Source organism: Tachypleus tridentatus, chromosome 10 (assembly GCF_004210375.1).
Source record: "Tachypleus tridentatus isolate NWPU-2018 chromosome 10, ASM421037v1, whole genome shotgun sequence".
Taxonomy (NCBI): Eukaryota; Metazoa; Arthropoda; class Merostomata; order Xiphosura; family Limulidae; genus Tachypleus; species Tachypleus tridentatus.
Window position 1 is genome coordinate 177,445,780 of NC_134834.1, and position 21,443 is coordinate 177,467,222.

The window sequence follows — 21,443 nt, forward strand, 5'->3', positions numbered from 1 at the left end:
CAGGGTTTGTTTTGATCCCTGACAGGCATGCCGAAATATACCTTGTAGGCTTCACACATTTTAGCAGATGCTGTCACAGAGTACGTTTTCGCTCTTGTCTTGATAAATTGGCCACATACATAGCAGAATGCATCTGGAGAATGTGTGCAGCTTCTCGATGCCATCTCTGATAAAATCAGACAGGTCTATATGTTCACTTAAGCAGCTAGAACTAAACTGAAGTGGTGAGCCCCTGTATATATATTACTATGGAAAGTTCTAGAAAATTCTAAAAGGTTCTTGAAAATTCTTGTAAGTTCGAGAAAATTCTTTATCAGCTACTCAGCACTGAGTTTATCTGGAATGTTCTGGAAAATTGGTCAGTTTGAAAATTTCATTACTTAGGTCACAAAAGCAAAGTTTCAAGAGAAAAATAGGTCTTTTTCCATTTAGTTTAAGCATAAGCATATGGAAAATAACACTTTCTGTCCAGAAACAAGAAAAAGTAAAAATTTTGTTACATAGTGTAATTGGTTTGGAAACTTACTTTCTAGATACGTTATGAATGCAAAAAATAGATAATTATAACTACAAATCATTCTTGTTAAATATATAAGAGAATATTTTAACCCTCATGGGGTTTTCTTTTCTGTTTGTAACACTGTAGAAACCTGAGAAGTCTTAATATATATGTTGTTTATGTTTTTTAAAGGAGGATCTAGCTGTATAATACTTGTTTTCAAAATCCAATATGAATAAAAGAAATTTATATGTAGGTGAATCGGGAATGTGTACGAGGGTTGTGGGCAGGACAACAGCAAGAATTAGTCTATCTTAGAAATCGTAATCCTGAACGAGGAAGCATCCAAAATGCCAAGCAAGCATTAAGGAACATTATCAATTCCTCCTGTGATCAGCCAATTGGGTATCCTATTTATGTATCACCATTAACTACTTCCTATGCAGAAACTAGTGAACAGTTGTGTCAAGTTCTTGGTGGACCAGTTAGTTTTGGAACCTTTAAAAATACAGTTGTTCAGCTTTGGCAAAGGTGAGGAATTGTACTAATTAATCTCTCCTGAAAGAGCAGTGAATTATTATTCTGCTAACCAAAGATACAAAGGTGATAAAAAAGAAAAATGAAAGAAACTTACAAAATATCATTGTGCCCCAAATGGAACTAGCTTCTCCTATTGTAAGTTTCTGAAACTTCTATAGCCTTTCTCTTTCCCCCCCCCCCCATTGGTACAGTAGTATGCCTGTGTACTCACAGGCATATCGAAACCAAGTTTCGATACCTCTAGAGTGGGCAGAGCACAGATAGCCCGTTGTGTAGCCTTTTTCTTAATTTTAAATAATCAATAATCATCTCTTATACCCATTAACTTAGACCAAGTTTCTGTTTTGCATTAGACCTTTTAGGAATCATTCTTATTAATGCAGATTAACCAATGCTGAAGAGAGATTTAGGAAATAAAGAGAAAGTAATAATAGGAATGGCTTGACAGATGTACACCCACAATGTAATAAGCACTATTTATATACAAGCAAGACTGACTATTTTACAAATTCAGTGTTGATCTATGTTTTCTTCTGATAGAGGAATATTTATCACCTTAAAACCAATGAAAACAAGCACTGCAAAGAATTTGTAATTAACACAAAAATTTTTATAATTGAAAATAGATGTTGATAGTCAAGAAAATACTATTATTTAAACTAACTTTAATTTACACTTGAATCTGTGCATCTAATTACCTAGTAATTAGGCTATAAATCTTGATCAACAGATGTATTGTGAATGTCTGTATTAAGTTTGAGACACTGAAGTAGATTCTAGTGAAATAGTAATGTTCTTAAATCTAAATTTTTTATTATTTATTATTCATGTGTTATACAACCTATAAAGTGGTGGTTGTGGTGTTTGAGTGTTTTTTGTGAATCGTCTAGGCTGTTAGATTTTGTGCTTCAAGTCTAAGTGGGTTTGTAATTTTAAACTGATGATTTTGAGGTATTAAGACTCACTTTTTTATCTTTTTTGTATTTAATTAAGACATTTTTTTAGATATGGGGTTTGATGTAATAACTGTACTTTTGTAATATATTTTTGTACTTGTTATTTTGGTATTCTATAAATTTCCTTTCTGAAAGTATTTCTAGTAGCATATACATTTTTTCACTTGGGCATTAATAGTAGCTAAAAGTACTTAAACTAAACTTTGATTATGGCTATAAAAGTCATTAACAACTAGAGTACCAAGCTGATAAAACAGCACATTCTAGTTTTTTTAAGAACACAAGAAAAGTGTGTTAGATAAGCTGTACTTATTATTGAGTTGATTTATTTAGCTTCACGCTAAGTGGGAAGATTGCTGTCTTTGGAAGTTAATATTATAATACTATTCATTCAACAGTTTATTTATTTTATCAAACTATTGGGATTTTTTGTGATTAACACACTTGGATAATAATAATTTGCAGAAATTTAGGTGTATGTAAATTTGCATTAGAAGGATAGTAATTAAATCACTTTACTCAGGTAGATAATTCTACTAGAAAATTTTGTCATATGGACAGGAACAAAACTCGGGTGTCACTGTCATCAGAGTGTAATTATGGTGTTAATAATTCTGTCAAAAAATAAACCAAAATATCACTGGACAAAAGTAAAGTTAAATGTGTCTATTTTGTATGACATAACAGTAAGACCATTGATGATTTGCAAGTGTTACACAAAAATACCAGTTTACAAATCATACATTGGTGGAATAAGGCATTATAAATCATAATAAAGTTAAATGTTTTTGTTGTGGTATTAGCCTATAAAAATCTTATTATTAGCTAATTACTAATAGCTATTTTGTAATAGTTATTGATAAATAACTAGGTTTTGTCCCACATTTATGCTGCTAATCTGCTGCCGTCTTCAGGGAAGTTGTTAGATGCCAAGTGTGTGGATAGCCCACCATCTTCTCTATCAGGATGACCCAGCATCAAATCTTGGCCACCACTACTACAGAAATATTCCTTTTCAGGACATCCCTGAAGATATTGGCAGATTAGCAGCCAAAATGTAAGATAGACAGTAGTTTGTAATTACTCTGTAGTAATTACGTATAGTTAATAACTAATTAATAATCATACTTAGATGATTGTATAACTTACCCTGACAGTGACTGAATTGTGATCAACACAACATTATTCTAAGTACTTAAATATGATACAGAGGTAATTCATTAGTTAAAACAATTTCAGTCATTGTTAATTATTATAATAAACAGATCCTTTTCTATCTCATTATAAAGCTTGTTATACTCTTGTAGGATAGATTGAAATCTTACAATATTTCTAATGTTTTGCAAATATATATATATATATATATATATTAAAATAATCTTTCATGTGTATATAATTGTCATTAGCTATCCCATTAATCTTATACAATTGTACGATTTTCAGTATTACTGAAGTTTCATATATAAATGTTCTCTTGCATTTTACAACATAGCTGAGTGTCATTATAATGTTTTATTAACTACTCTAACCTAATTCAGATGTAAACTTTCACTCAATTTTCTTGAAAATTAAAGCACATCATTTTATATTTGTCCAAAGTTAAATGCTGATAAGTGGTGGCTTTATATTGCAGTTTATCTCATTTTTACTAGCATTACATATGATGGTGTTCTTACAGACTTAGAACTAGATGTGGAGAGGGTTGTTCCAGTGGAGGGACTGCAGGTCAGGATGAAAATGGTTTTGAACACTGTTCTGTGTTCTATAGTACCAACGTTGTGGAATGTGCCCCTAGAAGTGAGTATATACATTTTAATAACTGTTGTGTTTACCACATCCTTCCACATAGCAAAGGTAAAACCAAGTAAAGTGCAAAGTGAGTATGTAATAACAAGGAAAGTAGAACCAGTTTCTAGTGTTAGGGTAGTTAAGTTGGCTCATTACTAATCCAAGACTAATAAACCAGGAATAACCAACAATAAATTCTGTTTCTGGTACTATTACTAGACTGGTTAAGTTTGTCTCATTAGTGATTGAACACTATTAAACCAGGAATAACCAACAGTTGAATCAGTTTCTAGTACTATTACTGGGATAGTTGTCTCATTACTAATTCAAGACTAACAAACCAGGAGTAACCAACAATAATTCTGTTTCTGGTACTATTACTTGAGTAGTTAAATTTGTCTCGTTAGTGGTTGAACACTAATAAACCAGGAATAACCAGCAGTTGAATCAGTTTCTACTACTTGTACAATAGTAGTAAAGTTGGCTCAGTAATTTAAGACTAGTTAACTAGGAATAACCAACAGTTGAATCAGTTTCTACTACCTGTACTATAGTAGGTTGGCTCATAAATTTAAGACTAGTTAACTAGGAATAATCAGCAGTTAAATCAGTTTTCAGAAAACTTTTTACATTTATATTACTGACAAATGTTTCAGTGTAAGTTTAGATTATTTGTGAACAGAGATTTAGTTAGGGTTGAACTGTCCAGATCACATACTTTGTCTTTAAAATTCAAATTAGTAGTAGTTCTGGTCTTCTTATTGGAATTTTGAAATGAATCATAAAAGAGTTTTTATCCTATTTCAAAATTCGATGTGACAATTTCTCAAGAAGAGAGAGATGTGTGTAATTGTAATGAAACTTTAGAATACAACTCGTGTGAGATGAGCAGTTCTACATGTTCTTAACACTATTGCATGACACCTTCACTACTGTCAACTGGGATAAGTAAGTAACATATTTAGTTAAGATTTTTATGGGCAGTTTACCTTCTGGTCAAGTTGTTTAACTGGCCTTCTGGTAATTGTTTTATAAGCAAAATTATCATGAAACTTTTATTATATAACTGGCAAATTTCTTACAAAATTCACTTCTGCAACCATTTCATTAAAAAGAAATATTTAAGTTATAGTTAAAAACATATTACATCTCAGGTAATCAGTGAAGTTGAATTCTTTAGGTATCATTTAATCTCTTATGTTTCCTATAATAGACAAACATGATGCACCTTAAAATATTATGAACTTTTAAAAGTTAAATGCACTATCAGATGAAACCTTGAATAGCAGGAGCAGTTGGTTGTCTACCCTACTGCTTTGTGATGGTTTAAGATTAGCTTATGAAATGTGAAAATAGTGAATTTACTAAAATGTGAACATTTATTTACATTTGTATGCTAAACATTTAAGATGTTTGCAGTTAAGTTGTTGTTTTTTGTAGCTCGGTTCAGCCACTCCAGTGTACAGAGTGGTTCCCATTCTGGGGATGCTGTTAGTGAAGTTGGTGGACGAAGCACTGGTAGAGGCAGTGCAGCCAGTAGCATAGGTCGTTGCAGCACTTTCAGCAGTCTCGGCCGCAACAGTGCCAGTCTTACACGCACCAGCCTTAGCAGTGTTGCTGTCTCTCCAACTCCTCTTGGCAAGTCTGTAAATCCAACTCTAGTGGCACTCTCTTCTTTACGAGCAATCCCTCCAGAACTAGCTAAACTTTCCACAGTAGCACGAACCTATGACCAGCACTCTGGTGACCTTCCTAGTCAGTCATCCCGTGGTACTGGGTTTGATGGGGAGATCCGACAGACAAACGACAGTTTTATGCAAGACAGTTTTGTTTGGTGACCTTGAATGTAAAGGTCTGGAGCAGTGCACTATTGTACAGTTACTTATCACCAACAGAATTAACAAGACAATATCTGTGGCAACAGTGTGGACATGGTTGTTGTGAACAATATAACAAGGTGGTGACATAATCTATTGAATAATGAGGGTAAATTTATAATATTGTTTATGATATGTAATGTGACATTATAGTATTGCTTGGCCAGCAGAATTGTTAGAAAACAATAGATATAATTTATTCATTGGTTAAAAGGTATCTTTCTATAAAATAAAACAGTTAGTAGTTCATTACCTTCTTAAAAACTTTATTATCTGAATGTTTGTGAAAGGGGTAGCATTGGTTTTCTGGTTACAGGATTGTGATAGGATAGTATTACATGAATTATAAAACTTAAAAATATGTTGGTGTTTTGTGATAAAATGTATTAGGACAATACAAACATTATTTAAGAATATTAATTAGTACACTTTTATTTGTAATAGAATAGCATAACATCATTGTTTTACATGTGGTTAGTAGAAGTGTTTCATTGTCTACTGTGGCTCAGAAAAACCTGTAAGAATGTAACTAGTTACCATAGGACATAATGTTGTGTGGGCACGTGTTGTGGTGAAACAGCAGAACTCTGTAAGACACATTTTAGCATTGTGTGTCTGTGTTTTAGTAATAAGAAAAGGTGAAACAGGGTGTGGCATTGTGCAGGGGTAATTTATGTGCCATACTGAACAGAACAGGTGTATACATTGAATTATCTTATTGTTGGGTTTCTTTTATTGTAGCAGAGCAAGTCCATGTAACAGCATAATATTATGTGGTTGTTTTGTGCTGAATAATAATTTTGTCTGCAGCAGGTAGTGTCGTGTACTAACAGAGAGCAACCTTGTACATAGATATTTACTGGAGATTACTTTAGCAGAATGATATTGCACAGAATTATTTTGTGGGTAATATATCAGATGAAAGAATTTTGTGGCCTTGCTATGGTAATGACCAATGCATTGGTTCCAAAGAAGCATTTTTATGATTTGACTTTTTTTCTTTGAAAACACAGACTTCTAGGCTGCTTCTTCTGAAGGAACCCAAAGCAGTGTTTAATAATACCAGTCAAGTTTTTATATAGAAATTAAATACAAGTTTTATCAAAAGTTGTGCAAAGAAGTACAAAAAAAGCTATTGAAAAGTGTTTACATATGACTGTGTTTTTTTCATTTAGTAGCCTTTCCACAAAGAATGCATTTTATAAAGAGTAGTTGTAGGATAGAGAATTGAAGGTTTGTTAATTGGTGTAAGGTATAGACAAAGCAACATGAAAACCACACTGATAAGCCTATGTTCCAGACTGAAGAGAGAGAGAGAGAGAGAGAGAAAAAAAATGTGAATAACTTAATGTTCACTTGAATATCAAGTAAGTCAAATGTAGACATTGTTTTTTTCACATTACTACAACTTAGCTCTCAAAGGCATTCTTTAAAAGTTAGACAGAAAGTGAAAAAATACAAGTGTCCTTATTTTCTCTTATAGATAAAAATAATTCTTTTAGCAGGCTGTGGTTGTTAAAAATGTTTCACATTTTTTTCTTGGATATCCATACTAATAAAGCTAAAATGTTACATTTTTAACTTAGCAGTTGGAACAAATTTATTAGATATATGGTTTGTTTGATATGGATAGAAGTGTTCAAAGTCTTATGTGATATGAACAGGAATTCTCATAGTGGAACAATATAATGTGGAAAATAGCAACTAATGATTAAAAGGTTTTGCTTTAACAAAATCAAAATGAATTTCAGGGATAAAAGTACTTAAGAATTGTAGAAAAAGTCAGATGGAGAACAGAAAGAATTTTATATTGTAAACATTGTTTTCATACCTACTTGTATAGAGTTGATGTTAACATGTAACATTTATTTGTTTATACTGTGTGACATTGACTTCCTCATTTTTTATCTGAAGTACCATAATATTGCCAACTTCTTTAGTATGCATGGACTGAATTGTGTGTTGTCAACCTAAACTATAACTATGTGATGAAGGTTCTCCCTAGTTAACTTGTGGTAAATATGTTTTAATTGCAGTATTTATTCCCTGTAAATAGCTGTGTCTTGATTGTGTATACAAGACATTGGGTTGAGTCTTCGTGATTAGCCAAGCTTATCATATCATTTACTTATGTCACTGCTGTAATTTTTTTTTTTTTATTATTTCATAGATTTGTCGATCATCACTTAATTAGTATCAGAAGTTTAAAGAGAAATTCATCATGACTTAAGCCTGTATAAATACGCATATAGAAGTTTTTTATCCATGGGGCCAAACAGCATTATATTAACAGTACAATTAAAGTTTGTAGTTTAACGTGAAGCACGTGTTTTAGGTAAAATAATGAACGTGAATGTTTGCTACTTATATAGAATTTTTATTAGTCTAGATTTCTGAAGGAAACTTTTTATTAAAATTGATTTCTCATAAGTTCTTGGTTTGAAAGCATCCAATCATAATATAGCTTAAACATAAAACTCTTATCCATTATATATTAATTGTTTACTTTCCACTGCAGAATATTCTTGAAATTTAATATTGATTTCTGAACCCAGAACATTGCCCTATATTATGTTCAGATTTTGTAACAGACTTAAATTTTTGTAAGAAATATCCGATTAATTATTAATGATTTTACATATTCTACGAACTGTTACTGACAAGTTTTGTTGAATATTATCTTAATTGACTTCCCATAGACTTCGATTTTACTATGTTATATGAACTGAGAAAACTTTCATTTCTATAACACAAATCATATAACCTTATGGGAGAACTTAAGAATTTTATCACTGCTTCCCACAAGATGCTTATGTTGTGGCCAGTAACCCCAGAAGAACTTGTAAAATATATTACAGTCAATAACCCAAGATGAAATTGCCAAATGTTGAAATGTGTTAAGGTAAATAATCTAGGAAGAACTTGTGAAATATGTTACTGCCAGTAACTCTAGAAAGACTTGTAAAATAACAGGGGTTCATCTTAAGACATTCCTTGCAAACAAAGAATGTTTTCCTCAGCCTTATATCCACTAATTTACTGCAACTGTCTATCCTCAGAATTTACTGTTTCAGCAATGTACTGTAACACATTTGTGCATTTGATAATATATTAATGAATTTTTTGTATAAACCCACAGTATATCCATAAAGGTTAGCTCTGCTAACAGCTGCAAAATTCAGACTTCAGTTTTGCATTTTTATGATAGTAATATATTATCTCACAGGCCTTGTCCAAACAGACTGTATGCCTAATGTTTAAATTTGTTGTTGTTTTTTCAACCTTTAGCCCATTTGATAAAATTTACATTTTCTAACAGAACAAACACTTCCAACAGTAAATAGATATCTAATGTTTTATAGAATATTCCTCTACAACATTAGTTACTGAAAAGTTTCTACACACACAATACATTCAGATTTCAAATCACTATAGTGGAAGGTGTTTCTTTTGCAAAAATTAAAGAACTATATATGTGACAGTGAACCTATTTTTTTTGTTCTGCTTCTTGTAAAAAATATTACAATGTGAGATAGCAGGTTTACAGATCAATGTAACAATATATGCTGTATGGTACCAATATATTTAAGGAAAAGATTCTTTTTGTTTACCTAAAAAATAAAACTTATTTGATATAGAACCAAACAGGAGCCTTGGGTGGTATTGAATTTCTTGATTAATTATTTCTAATAAAGCAGACTGCAGTGGCTTGTCTGCTGAATGTACCATCAGTGGCTTTTTTCTAGTGGTCATGGCTGACTTTTGTTTCACTCTTGTATTCTTGTTTCCTCTTTACTGAAATGACTATTAGGTGTATTATTAATTTGTTCCTTAATTATGTAAGAAACATATTTGAACAAATGTATTCAGAAGTCAAAATTTAAATGAAACTTGTTTTTATCATCATCTTTAAAGTTTAATGACCAAACAAGGAAAGGACCTGGCCTCTTAAATTTTATATAATACAAACTTTGAGTTTTTTGACTTAACCTACTTTAAAGTATCCAAAAGAACTACCAACAAATAAAAGTAAAGAAAATTAAAACTGGTATCATGACAATTTTCTGCCAGTTGTTTGATTATTGACATGACTGTTGTGACATTTTACTGTCATAGTAAGTGACTGCTGGTTTCATTTTACTTCCAGCAAATATTTATTTTCTCAAAACAAAACATATCCTATCACAGTAAATAACTTTATTCTCAAAAATTACTCTGAACTAATAAACTATCACGTTAACTTGATTAACAAATAAAATGAAATAATAAAGTTATTGAATAAAATAAATTATTGGGAAGAAAAAGCTATCAATAAATACATACACTGTTATTTATGTCTGCATACATATAAAGTTCATGACACAGTTTTCGTGTTCAAGGTTTTGTGACACGATAATGGTTGCTTCACAATATTATAATAATATAATTTTTGTATACACAGTAAACTTTAAAATGAAACTATTAATTGCTGCATCATTTTGTGGGCAGTAAAATGCACAGGCAGTTATATATCAGCAATCAAATTACTACCAGTAAAATGTCATAGAACTGTTAAAAGTAACTGGATAAACATTGAGTTTAATGTAACAAAGGAAATTACCATAAATGTGTATAATAGATTAAACTAAGTATTTAAAGTGAAAAGACACAAACACTGTGAAACATTGCAAATAATAATAAAGAATAATACTGGAAAATGTTAAGTCAGAACACACAATTACCATTTTTGATTAAAAACAGAATTTTAATGGTTGTATGAACTGGTTATATGTGAGAACAGAATTTAATGAAAACCCATTTTACTGTGAGCATAAACTCTGAATTAATTTTACCTCTCAAATATATACTATATGTTCAGTTTTGGTCAATTTCTTTTTTCAAATGTATACAACACACATAAACACACACAGTATTTAAGTTTGTCATAGGTTAATTTCATCTTTCAAGTGTATATCATACATTTATATTGAAATTTGTCAGTTTAATTTCATCTTTCAAATGTATATGATACATTTAGATTGAAATTTGCCATAGTTTAATTTCATCTTTCAAGTGTATGTCATAAATTCAGTATCAAAGTGTGCTCTATGTTAATTTCATTATTAAGTATATACCATAGACTCAATGTTTAAGTTTGCCATACATTAATTTCATCATTCAAGTGTATATCATACGTGAAAGAGTAGAGTAATGAACTAAGTGTTTATGCTATTCCATATTAAGACATATTGGGCAAGTTGCTGAATGGGGTTTTGTGTGATCTGACTGTTGAAATAGGTATTGTGAAATTGTTGTCCTCATATTCTAGATGGATTTATGGAAATCACGGAAGGAGGGTGTTCTTTGGACATGACAGCCTTTTTGTACTTGGAACTATTACAGTTATGTCTTGTTGTTGGGTAGATCATGGTTGGATGTTGCGACATGAAATGTATTGATGCTTCAAGACTTCAAAATTATTTTGAGATGATACACTTAATTTTCTGTATACTTAACTGGGCAATTTATTTACAAACACATATTTGTTAGGTGACACAAGTGGATTAAAGCCTAAATGCATAATGAACTAAGAAAAGTGGTGCTTGAGGCTAATAAGTTGGATTATTTGCTTACATACACTGATTGAAAAGTTGATCTTGTTTGTACGTTAACACTTATGGAGTCATCATAATTAATTTCACCATTCTTAAATATATATATATATATATATACAGTCATTGAGTTGAACTTTTTTTCATGTGGAGTGTGTATATTCAACATTGATGCACTTCAGGATGGACATGACAATTTATACATCACAAACGTCACAATGTATTTTTTATTTGTTTGTTTGGTTTTCAAGACTTAATGTAAAGCTAATGAAGTTTTTTCCTAATATAAAAGTAATAGACATAGAGGGCAGGCAGCTAGTCAACATGAACCACCTCCAATTCTTGAACTACCCTTTTTAACAATGAATAGTGGGATTGACCATAACATTATAACACTCCTCATGGGCAAAAGGGCGAGCATGTTTGACGACGGAGATTCAAATTGCATATTTTGAGTAAAGTGCTCTAATCATCAGGCCTATATTGTAAGTTTTAAATCAGTATCACTTTTGTATTTCCATGATTCAATAATGTATTTATAGAGTAGATATATATATTTATATATCATACCAACTTGTCTTGATACAGGTTTCTATACTGTACAAACATAAGCATTAGTTTTAGCTGTTATCGAGCATGTAACTAAGTACCTGACGGAAAATGACAATCTGTATATAATATAAATACAAGAAAGACTGAATTACTGAATGACCTTATATTAACTTGTCCATTATCACTAGAGTCATTTAAGTATCAGTAAGTGACTTTCATGTAGTTCTGATTATTCATTGAAAGAAAACAGTGTATTGTGCACATTGTCATTGAAGTAGGAACAATGAATTCCATCTACAGCTCATCAAGTCTTCTGGAGCAGGAAGATTAGTTATCCATTCAGTCTTTGAAGTACTGTTAACAGTTTCACATCCAAGCAAATGTGGAATGGGCACATCAGGTTTAACCTTCAGCGTAGTCTATCATATTATGATATGACGTGTTATGGTCAAAGTTCCCAGCAAATATATATGCTTAACAATATTTTTCTCATGTGAATGGATGGTTAGAATGTGATTTTACTCCCTTTTTTTTTTAAACTACTGCATAAGAAGTAATTGGGCTTCCTGCATTAATTTCCCTGTAATTGTAGCTGTCAAATCTGGCTGATTTGGATCCCCTTTATCTAGCCCCTGCCCCATAATTGTGGGGGTATACTTATGCTACTGGTTACTGGTGACATGACATGAACCAACTCAGCCCCATGGTGATGTTAATCCTAACCAATGTTTATCATAACAGTGTAAATTAGCTCATCATTTGACGTTGTTACTTCTAGCAAGTGTTCAGTGTGAACCAGCTCATCCCTTGATGGTGTTACTTTTATCAAGTGTTCAGTGTGAACCAGCTCATCCCTTGATGGTGTTACTTCTGGCAATTCAAGTGTTCAGTGTGAACCAGCTCGTCCCTTGATGGTGTTACATCTGGCAAGTGTTCAGTGTGAACCAGGTCATCCCTTGATGGTGTTACATCTGGCAAGTGTTCAGTGTGAACCAGGTCATCCCTTAATGGTGTTAATCCTAGCGCATGACAGTGTCTTCTTTTATTCCAGCCAGTGGCATCACAAAGAAAACGACGATATGATTACCAATGTTTTGCTAATTATGCTCTTCAACAGTAATAATTTCAAAGGCTTGGTCGGACATACGTTGAAATAGTTGTGTATGTACTTGTATATTCTAAGTGTATTATATGCGAAAGTGACCAGTAACACATAGAAAATAAAAGAACGCCTTAATGCTTAGTGAAAAGGAGATCTGAATATTTTCTTTTAACTGACTATCGGAAAACCCCTGCTTTGTAGGGGTAGGAGTGAATTTAGGCAGTACACGTGAAAGAAAAGTTGTTTGAAACGTCAAGAAGGAACTTTGGAACGTAAGGAACGGCCAAAGTCTAATACTGCTTCTTCGTAAGTGATATCTACGGCGGTATTCGTTCATTGTTTTCATAATTTTACAATATAAAAGACGAGAAACATAACTTCTAACGTAAAGATATGTAGCCTTCTTTTATTATGCTAGTGAACGAGTATAGGATTGAGTGTGAAAAAAACCAAAAAAACGTCCTAGACAAACGTCTTCACTAATCTAACTTAATTTTGTATCCCTTTTGTATTGGCAAATATTAATAAGACTTAACTTATGTCAAAACTACAACTTTCAATTGGCCACGCAGTTATTTTTGCGCGCTTTAATGTTAATGTTTGAAGCATTTCATTACAAAGTTCATAAACCTTCCGGTTATTGTCATTTACAGTAATATTTCTATCAACCTTACACGGATATTTGAAACACGTCTATCATTGTCACATTATCTCCAACTATGATTAACTCCTAATCATATTGGCGCCGACAGTTTCTATGTGGTCTGATAAATTACTGCCCTCTCTTTCTGAGTTACAAGCACTGATTCTTGAATGACTGTCTATTCAGAATACAAGCACATTAGACTTGGCATGGCCTTGGCGCTTGACTCGTGACCTAAGGGTCGCGGGTTCGAATTTCTGTCGCGCCGAATATTTTCGCCCCTTTAAGCCGTGGGGGCATTAGAAAGTTATATTCAATCCCGTTAGTAAAACAGTTGGTGATGGGTGGTGATGATTAACTGCCTTCCTTCTAGTCTCACTACTAAGTTAAGAGACGGTTATAGCAGAAAAGTCTCGTGTAGTTTTGCGCGAAATTCAAACCAAACGAGAGATGAATCAAGTTGTACCTGTTACGCTCAGGTAGCACACAAACAAATGAAGTAAACTGGAACACGACCCCCATAAACACAACAACCACAAGAAGACAACTATCACGAAGAAGCGTTGAACCCGATCTCTGAAACAATCAAGAAAACAATTGACGATTTCATCACTCAATATATGATCACAGAAGAAGGCTGAATTACACTTAAACATAAACATAGCCAAACAACACTTTATGCAGTTAATCCAATACGTAACACAACAGTTTATCAATACCACAACACAAACGAAGGAGCTACAACAGTACAAGGATAAGTAAAGCCAATAAAATAAACCAGATAACATTATACAATCATGACCCTGAAAATGAAATAAATTATAACAACTAAGCAAACAATATTAATACATGTAAACCAGTAAGAATAAAAAGTAGCTCAATAGCAAAGAACGGAAGAAGAGGCCATATTGTACCTGACTCTCACAGACCTTCAAGATCTAAAAACCATTGAGGAAGGAGAGGATTATGTTTGAATAAAAGATCAACAAGCGTGTGTTTGGAAGGCCAAAGGTGAACGACTTTCTAATTACAGAATCGTTGCATATGATCATTTTAGTTAGCTTGTAATTTCTTGCAAAGCTACACGAGGGTTATCTGAGGGTTACAAATTTATAAGTGATGTGCTGGAGGGAAGGCAGCTATTTAACACCATCCAACGCCACATGGTTTAGTCTTTTACCGAATAAAGTAGGATTGACCATAACTATATAACGCCCTCACGGTTGAAAGGACGTGCAAGTTCGTGAGAAGATCATCCTATTGACACTTCAGTTATGGTATGAGAATATGAAAATATGAACGGACGTGCATACTTTATTATGCTCCTGAGGACTGTATTTAGTGCTCGATAGGAATACTGAATTCAGTTCAACAATATTTCGTTGATGCTATCAGACAGGACTTTAACCTGGTGTAGGAAAGTAGGCTACCTTCAACAAAAAGAAAAACTACAGATGTCTTTGATTGAATACCAAGTTCCGATCTCGGTCCTGTAAGGTACCTGTGGGATCTTGCTGTTTACGCTAATACCTTACTACAGAAAGCAATGTCATAAAGTTTGATTTTGAAAAGATTCCTCATCCAGCGAGAGACCAACACTGACTATTTGGGAGGGTTAATCAATGAACCTGGTGAAACTGATCGTTAAATGTGTTCCCGCAAATAAATACTTTTAAAGCATGCTTTAATTTAAGCTATCTTGTGCATTTGGTCGAATGACGATTTAACCAAAAAGTGCTTTACCTTGTCTTTTTTTTTTTTGGGGTGAGGCATAATACAAGTAGGACCTTCTCCCGTTCAGCGGTGAATATGTACACTGTGTATCAGACTTAACATGTATTAGTAGTTCTAACATGTTAAATAAAAAATCACTAATGCTACACAATAAACATTCACTAACACGATACGTACTTTTACATTCAGCGTTTTTAGTTGTATTAGAGCAAAGCCACAATGGACATTTGCTTTTATTGTTGCACATATGTTCACGTCCATACGAGTGTATATATACAAAAACAGTTTGCTAAACTTTCCCCTAACATACAACAAAATACCTACCTTAGAGATAAGTTCAGCCACAGAAAATACGATTTATAACCTATCAAAAAGAGTAAAAAAGGAAAATTTGTAATCAGAGTAAAATCAGCAGTCCAGACAACCATGAAATGTAAACTCACTACAATATCACTCTAGAAAAATAACTTTCCATTAATTTAAAGAATGATAAAACATATGAAAATTCTATCTGCTGACAAAAGTAATGCTATTATAATCATGGACAAATCATGGCCAGGTGGGTTAGGGCGTTTGATTCGTAATCCGAGAGTCGCGGGTTCGAATCCCTGTTGCACCAAACATGCCCTTTCAGGCATGGGAGTATTATAATGTGACGGTCAATCCCACTATTCATTGATAAAAGAGTAGCCCAAGAGTTGGCGGTGGGTGGTGATGACTAGCTGCCTTCACTCTAGTCTTACACAGTTAAATTAGGGACAGCTAGCGCAGATAGCCCTGGAGTAGCTTTGCGCGAAATTCAAAAACAAACAAATAAGGAACGTTCGAGCAAGCGTCAGACCTAATTAAAGATGACTATTTCACAAAGACTAGGTAGAGCCCAGTAGCTAACGTATAAACGCTTCTTTCAACATTTACAAACAACCTCTATGTCAATGGTTATCAAAATTCCTCAAGAAACGCCAAAACAAACACAGTCTATCAAAGATTCACATGAAAGGATACCTCATAGTTGACTACGGAGATTCGCTATGCCCTTTATATTAACAATATTAATAATATTTATTAATATCTATGGCTTCATCTAGTATTCGATACGAAAATATCTTGCCCTATTAGATATCAGAAGACATCCAATTCCTACTTTTTGTACACCTCATCTTAAAGTTTGGTTACTGTCAAAATGCACGGTGGGATATATGATACTTCTACAGCAAAAAGGTTTTATTACATGTAATTTACTTTGCAGCTCTCAGTTATAATGCAGAAAGAAAGGAAATGACCCTTCTAAAAACTATCAGAAGTCAGTAATGTGTGATTTCTATCTTTTTACTTAAGATAATGTTTTGTCTATTTATTCATTTGATAATATAGTTTATATGAAGATAATTTTAAACAAGATCAGCAAATCGCAGGACTACCGCAGCTATATAAAGTTATAGTGGAATGGAATGTATCAGAACTATATTTTGACATTGTTTCAACTGTTTTTTGTATTGTGTTGTCATCAGAAATAAACTGCTTTTGAGAAGAATATATAATAGCCCTTTGTGACTTAAAATATTATTACATTCAGATCATGGAGATGCTTAGATATGAGAATTATGATTTACAAACCAGAGATGTATATTCCTTGCACCTGAGGGTATGGCAAAACATATTCAGAAGGTATAACTTGGGACCCTCTGATCATTCAAATGGAGATGTACAAGTTGTACATAGCCATAATTAACGAAATGAAGCTTTTCGTAACAAGTAAGAATCCACGAACACAAATGGTCAGTTGCAATGGCCAGTCATGTATTTCAGGCAACAGAAGACAGTATAATAAAAAATGATATCCATCTGGAAAAGTGACACGTTGCTTCTACGACATATTCGTTCAACTATCTCATACCTTAAGTCACCAAACACAGCACCTATGGATGTCTGCACAATTAGCCTATTGAAACGAGGGTTGTGAAACCGTCTTCTTCGCACGCTATATGGATTATGGAAAGCTATCAGGTAGGAGGGGTGTGATTTTTTACATTAAAAATTTACGATGGAAGTTTTTGCCATAGAAACTACACTGCAGCACTACTGTTAGAATGTACGTCGTCAGTTACAGCATGATCGGATGTAACGACATGGACTTTAATGACAAGGGAAACTTCAAAATAATGTTAATACAACGTATTCGACTTCTGTACACTTTCTACTTGTAGCTTATATATATATATATATATAATATAGAGTAATGACCAATAACACTGCAGAACAAAGTTTTTGCTTCTTGAACACTGTTGGGTGTTCCTTATAGATTTTTGGCTGCTGATCACGAAAACCACATCCAAATTTGTCTTTCACGTACCGTTTCATCGAAATCTTCAGTTTTCATCAAGACATTGCTACAATGAAAAAACGACATCAGGGCAACTGGAATCCGTCAACGCTTGCTGACTACTGTTGTACACTGCAACGTTGAATACAAACGAAAATCAGGAGCAAAACATTTTAAATTATGTTGAACTTAATAGCGTATTAGAAACATAAACGCAATTAAATACGTTATTGCTGGTAAACAGTTAATTGTCTATTTCTCAGAGTTCCAACGTGATGAAACAAAACCAAAACTATATTTGTGCATACCCACCAGATATCTGTCACAATCAGCAAAAACTTTTCAAAAATATTGTTGTGCAATGTAATCTTTACATTATTGTGTTAAAATGGTGCAAGAAAGTTTAAAAGCTTTTAGTTTCAGACCTGATCGAAGAAATAGAAAAAAAAGTATAGATTCTTCTGGTTTGTAAAACTAGAGGGAAGGTAACTAGTCATCACCACCCACCGCCAACTCTTGGGCTACTCTTTTACTAACAAATTGTGGAACTGACCGTCACATTATAACGGATCCACGGCTGAAAGGGCGAGCATGTTTGGTGCGACGGGAATTCGAACCCGCGACCCTCAGATTACGAGTCGCACGCCTTAACACTCTTGGCCATGCAGGGCAATTTCCTGCATCGTCACAATAGAGTTCTGTGTAAAACAATGTAAATATAAAGCGTTGATTAACATTAAGGCAATAAAACCAATGACAAAAGGCATCTTGATAAAAATATATAAACTGTTCATAACGTTTTAGCTTTTAAAGGCATATAAATTTAAGAAAGCCCCCCCCCCTTCCCAGAGGCATAGCCGTATGTCTGCGGACTCAACAGTTGAAAAAACGGAGTTCGATATCCATGCTGAGCATAGCACAAACATCCTATTGTGTAGTTTTGTGCTTAACTGCAAACGAACAAACAAAAAAAATTAAGAAAAAGTAACTTTGCATCAATAGCTTTACTGAGCCAAACGTTGCTGATTTAGTTTGTTGGTTTCGAAACCTGCACTTGTGCATTGAATTTACATTGGAACGTAATATTGTATATATTGCGAACCGTGGTGTCTGTCCGAACTTGCACTATGAGGGTTGCGGGTTCGAATCCCCGTCTCACCCAATAAGCTTGCCCTTAAGGCCATAGGGGCGTTATAATGAGAAAGTCGAACCTACTATGCGTTGGTAAAGAGAGTAGCCTAAGAGCTGTCTTCCCTCTGTTCTGTCACTGCTAAATTAGAGATGGATAGCGCAAATAGCCCTCGTGTAGCTTTGCGTGAACTTTGAAATTGAGTGGTTCTTAGCATGACTGAAATACCCAATAGTCACTTTTCGATATAAGTAGCACAAAGTTTTGGATCTGAGTGAAACCAAGAATGTAGTATAATTAACCCTTTTGCAATCCATAGAATAACTTAAGTTGACACATAACTTGAACTCTTCCTGTCACTGGGGACGGGTACTTTTGCTTGTTAACAACACCTTCAGCTTGCCTTTGTAAACAAGCTTCTTTGAATTTAGTGTCTATAAACAACGACGAACACCAGACTCCTTGTGCTAATCACGTTTTCCCACACCAGCTTCAGTCTACTTGGTTACATAGTGCGAAACGTAAGGTAAATACTTGCCAACATTGTATCTGTATTTCAAACCAGTCAAAATGATCTTGGTAGCTTGAATATAAATATAAACTCCATATAGAAGGAACGAAACCCTGTCAATTCATTAACGTAAAGGTATTTTTATATCTGAATGAGTGTGTGTGTGTGTAATGATATAGTCAACACTTCTTTTCTCATGTAAAAGCTCTAGATTGTGGACATAGATCGTTATAGACTCTATGCTTTCTGTGATAATGTTAGTGATACTAAAGATGTCACAACACATATCTGACCAATCTTGATACTTAAATCGTCCAGACTAACAGATTACTAGAAGATTTAACTTTCCATGTGTTAAATCGTGCAATGGAACATTTTCACCCTTTCTCAAGTGTTTGTGTGTGTACTTTAAATGCCGATAAAATTTATCAGACTATAAAGTTACTAATAAAACATTCTTGCCAAGTAAGAACCAGATTATGAATACACATGGTTAGAAAACTGTACTTTATATATTCTTAAGCTTAACTGATGCAAAACTTAAACTTTATGAACTTGAAAAACATTGTTTAGCTCTTGACAGACATTGATGAAGTCAGTTTTTAAAACATTTTTCATTCTGTTTATGCATTAAAAAACTTGTTAACTCATTACTTTGGTTGTCATTTGTAATCCAGCACAAATCTACACACAGTGCTATCTGTGCTCTGCCCACCATGGGTATCAAAACTCGATTTCTAGTGGTTATAAGTCCGCAGACGTACAACTATGCCACAACGGTGTTGGACACAGGGTCCCTGATAACGTATTAACCATACAAAAATATAAGCAAAAAATATATGTGGTTATACATATGATTCAATATGTGGACCTCTGGTGGTAGGGAACAATATATAAACATGCCAGTAATTCAAGGGTTAAATTTTAATGAAATAAGTTTGTGTATATACATGCATTTTGTTTATCGTCCTAGTGGTTTTTAAGGATACTACGTTTCATACAACTTCTCCATTACGTTATATCGATTTTTCAATCACAGAACTAATTAATTCGTAAGAATACACGATTTTACCCCGTACACTTTGCCAGATAATTTAACCTATTTGTGCCAAACTTTGTTGAAATTCAAACAACTGAATTAATACAAGGTTACAACAGATATTTGAAGTATTACCTGGTGGATATTTACACTGTTACGCCATCTGGCGTACTAGCTTCTGTTGCTTAAAAGTCAATCATCTCGATAATTTATGTTTCAAATACTAACAGGAAACAAAGTTAACTTCAAACAGCATCCCTAATGAATATTTATTAACTAAATTCAACCTTGGCGTGTAATTAAGTTAACACTATCAACTTATTCAATTTATTTTCCATATTTCCCCTATTAAAAAACACTAGCAGAGACTAAACAGAGAACCTGTTGGCATAGAACAACAACGAATCTAGCAACTTACGACGAAACTTAAAGGAATATCTTCATAGTAGTTTGTCTTCTGGTCAGTATGCAAACTCTTAAAAAAGAGAGGAAATTATCGAGACATCAAGCTGAGGAAGGCGTAAAACTGCATATATATATAATTTTATGACTCCAATGTAATAAAGGTAGCCTTACAGATTTTTGAGTTGAGTGGAGTTGCCCTTACGATCCATATGAAAATTTTGGCATAATCAGTTTGTACTGCCTTATTCTTGCAGCTTTGTTTTTTCAAACCTTCATTTTGATATGACGTTGGAATCCCAGGAAAAGTTTCCATAGAAAAACTTGTCAGTACTTGCCATAAAACATTTCTCTTTGTGTCACGTACGTGTGGCTTGGGTCAGGCGTAAGCGCACGCACTCGTGCTCGGATATTTTGTTCCTTTATTGGCTTACACTTTTCTGACGTCACACCTGTCACTCACAAATCTCCAGCAAATGCGGGCGTGGCTTAAACAGAGTTGTGGAGTTGACACGAAAATTTGCATGAAAAACAATAAATTGGGCGTAGCTTTCCAAGACCTTTAGGTATGACAGTTTATTTCGAGCTATTTACTTTAGGGCTGGTACTCGAGCGTCGCTGGTGAATGAGAAGCAGAAAGCACAGCTGCTAGACAAGAGTTAGTCCCACAATTCCAGTTAATCTATAAACAGAGAGGATCGGACCTGGCGATCCCCCCTACCCCCTTGAACCGACACGTTGAGTGTTTATCTGTGAC

At 33.6% G+C, this 21,443-nt stretch overlaps 1 protein-coding gene across 1 annotated transcript in view; it reads left to right on the top strand.

Moving 5' to 3' along the window:
• The window catches only part of LOC143231014 (pecanex-like protein 3), a 123,446-nt gene extending 114,141 nt beyond the window's left edge, over positions 1-9,305 (top strand). Inside the window, 3 exon segments of the mRNA XM_076465479.1 lie at positions 756-1,030; positions 3,674-3,792; positions 5,224-9,305. Coding sequence (XP_076321594.1) covers positions 756-1,030; positions 3,674-3,792; positions 5,224-5,621 — 792 coding nt within the window. The 3' untranslated portion in view covers positions 5,622-9,305.
• Positions 9,306-21,443: the final 12,138 nt, after the last annotated feature.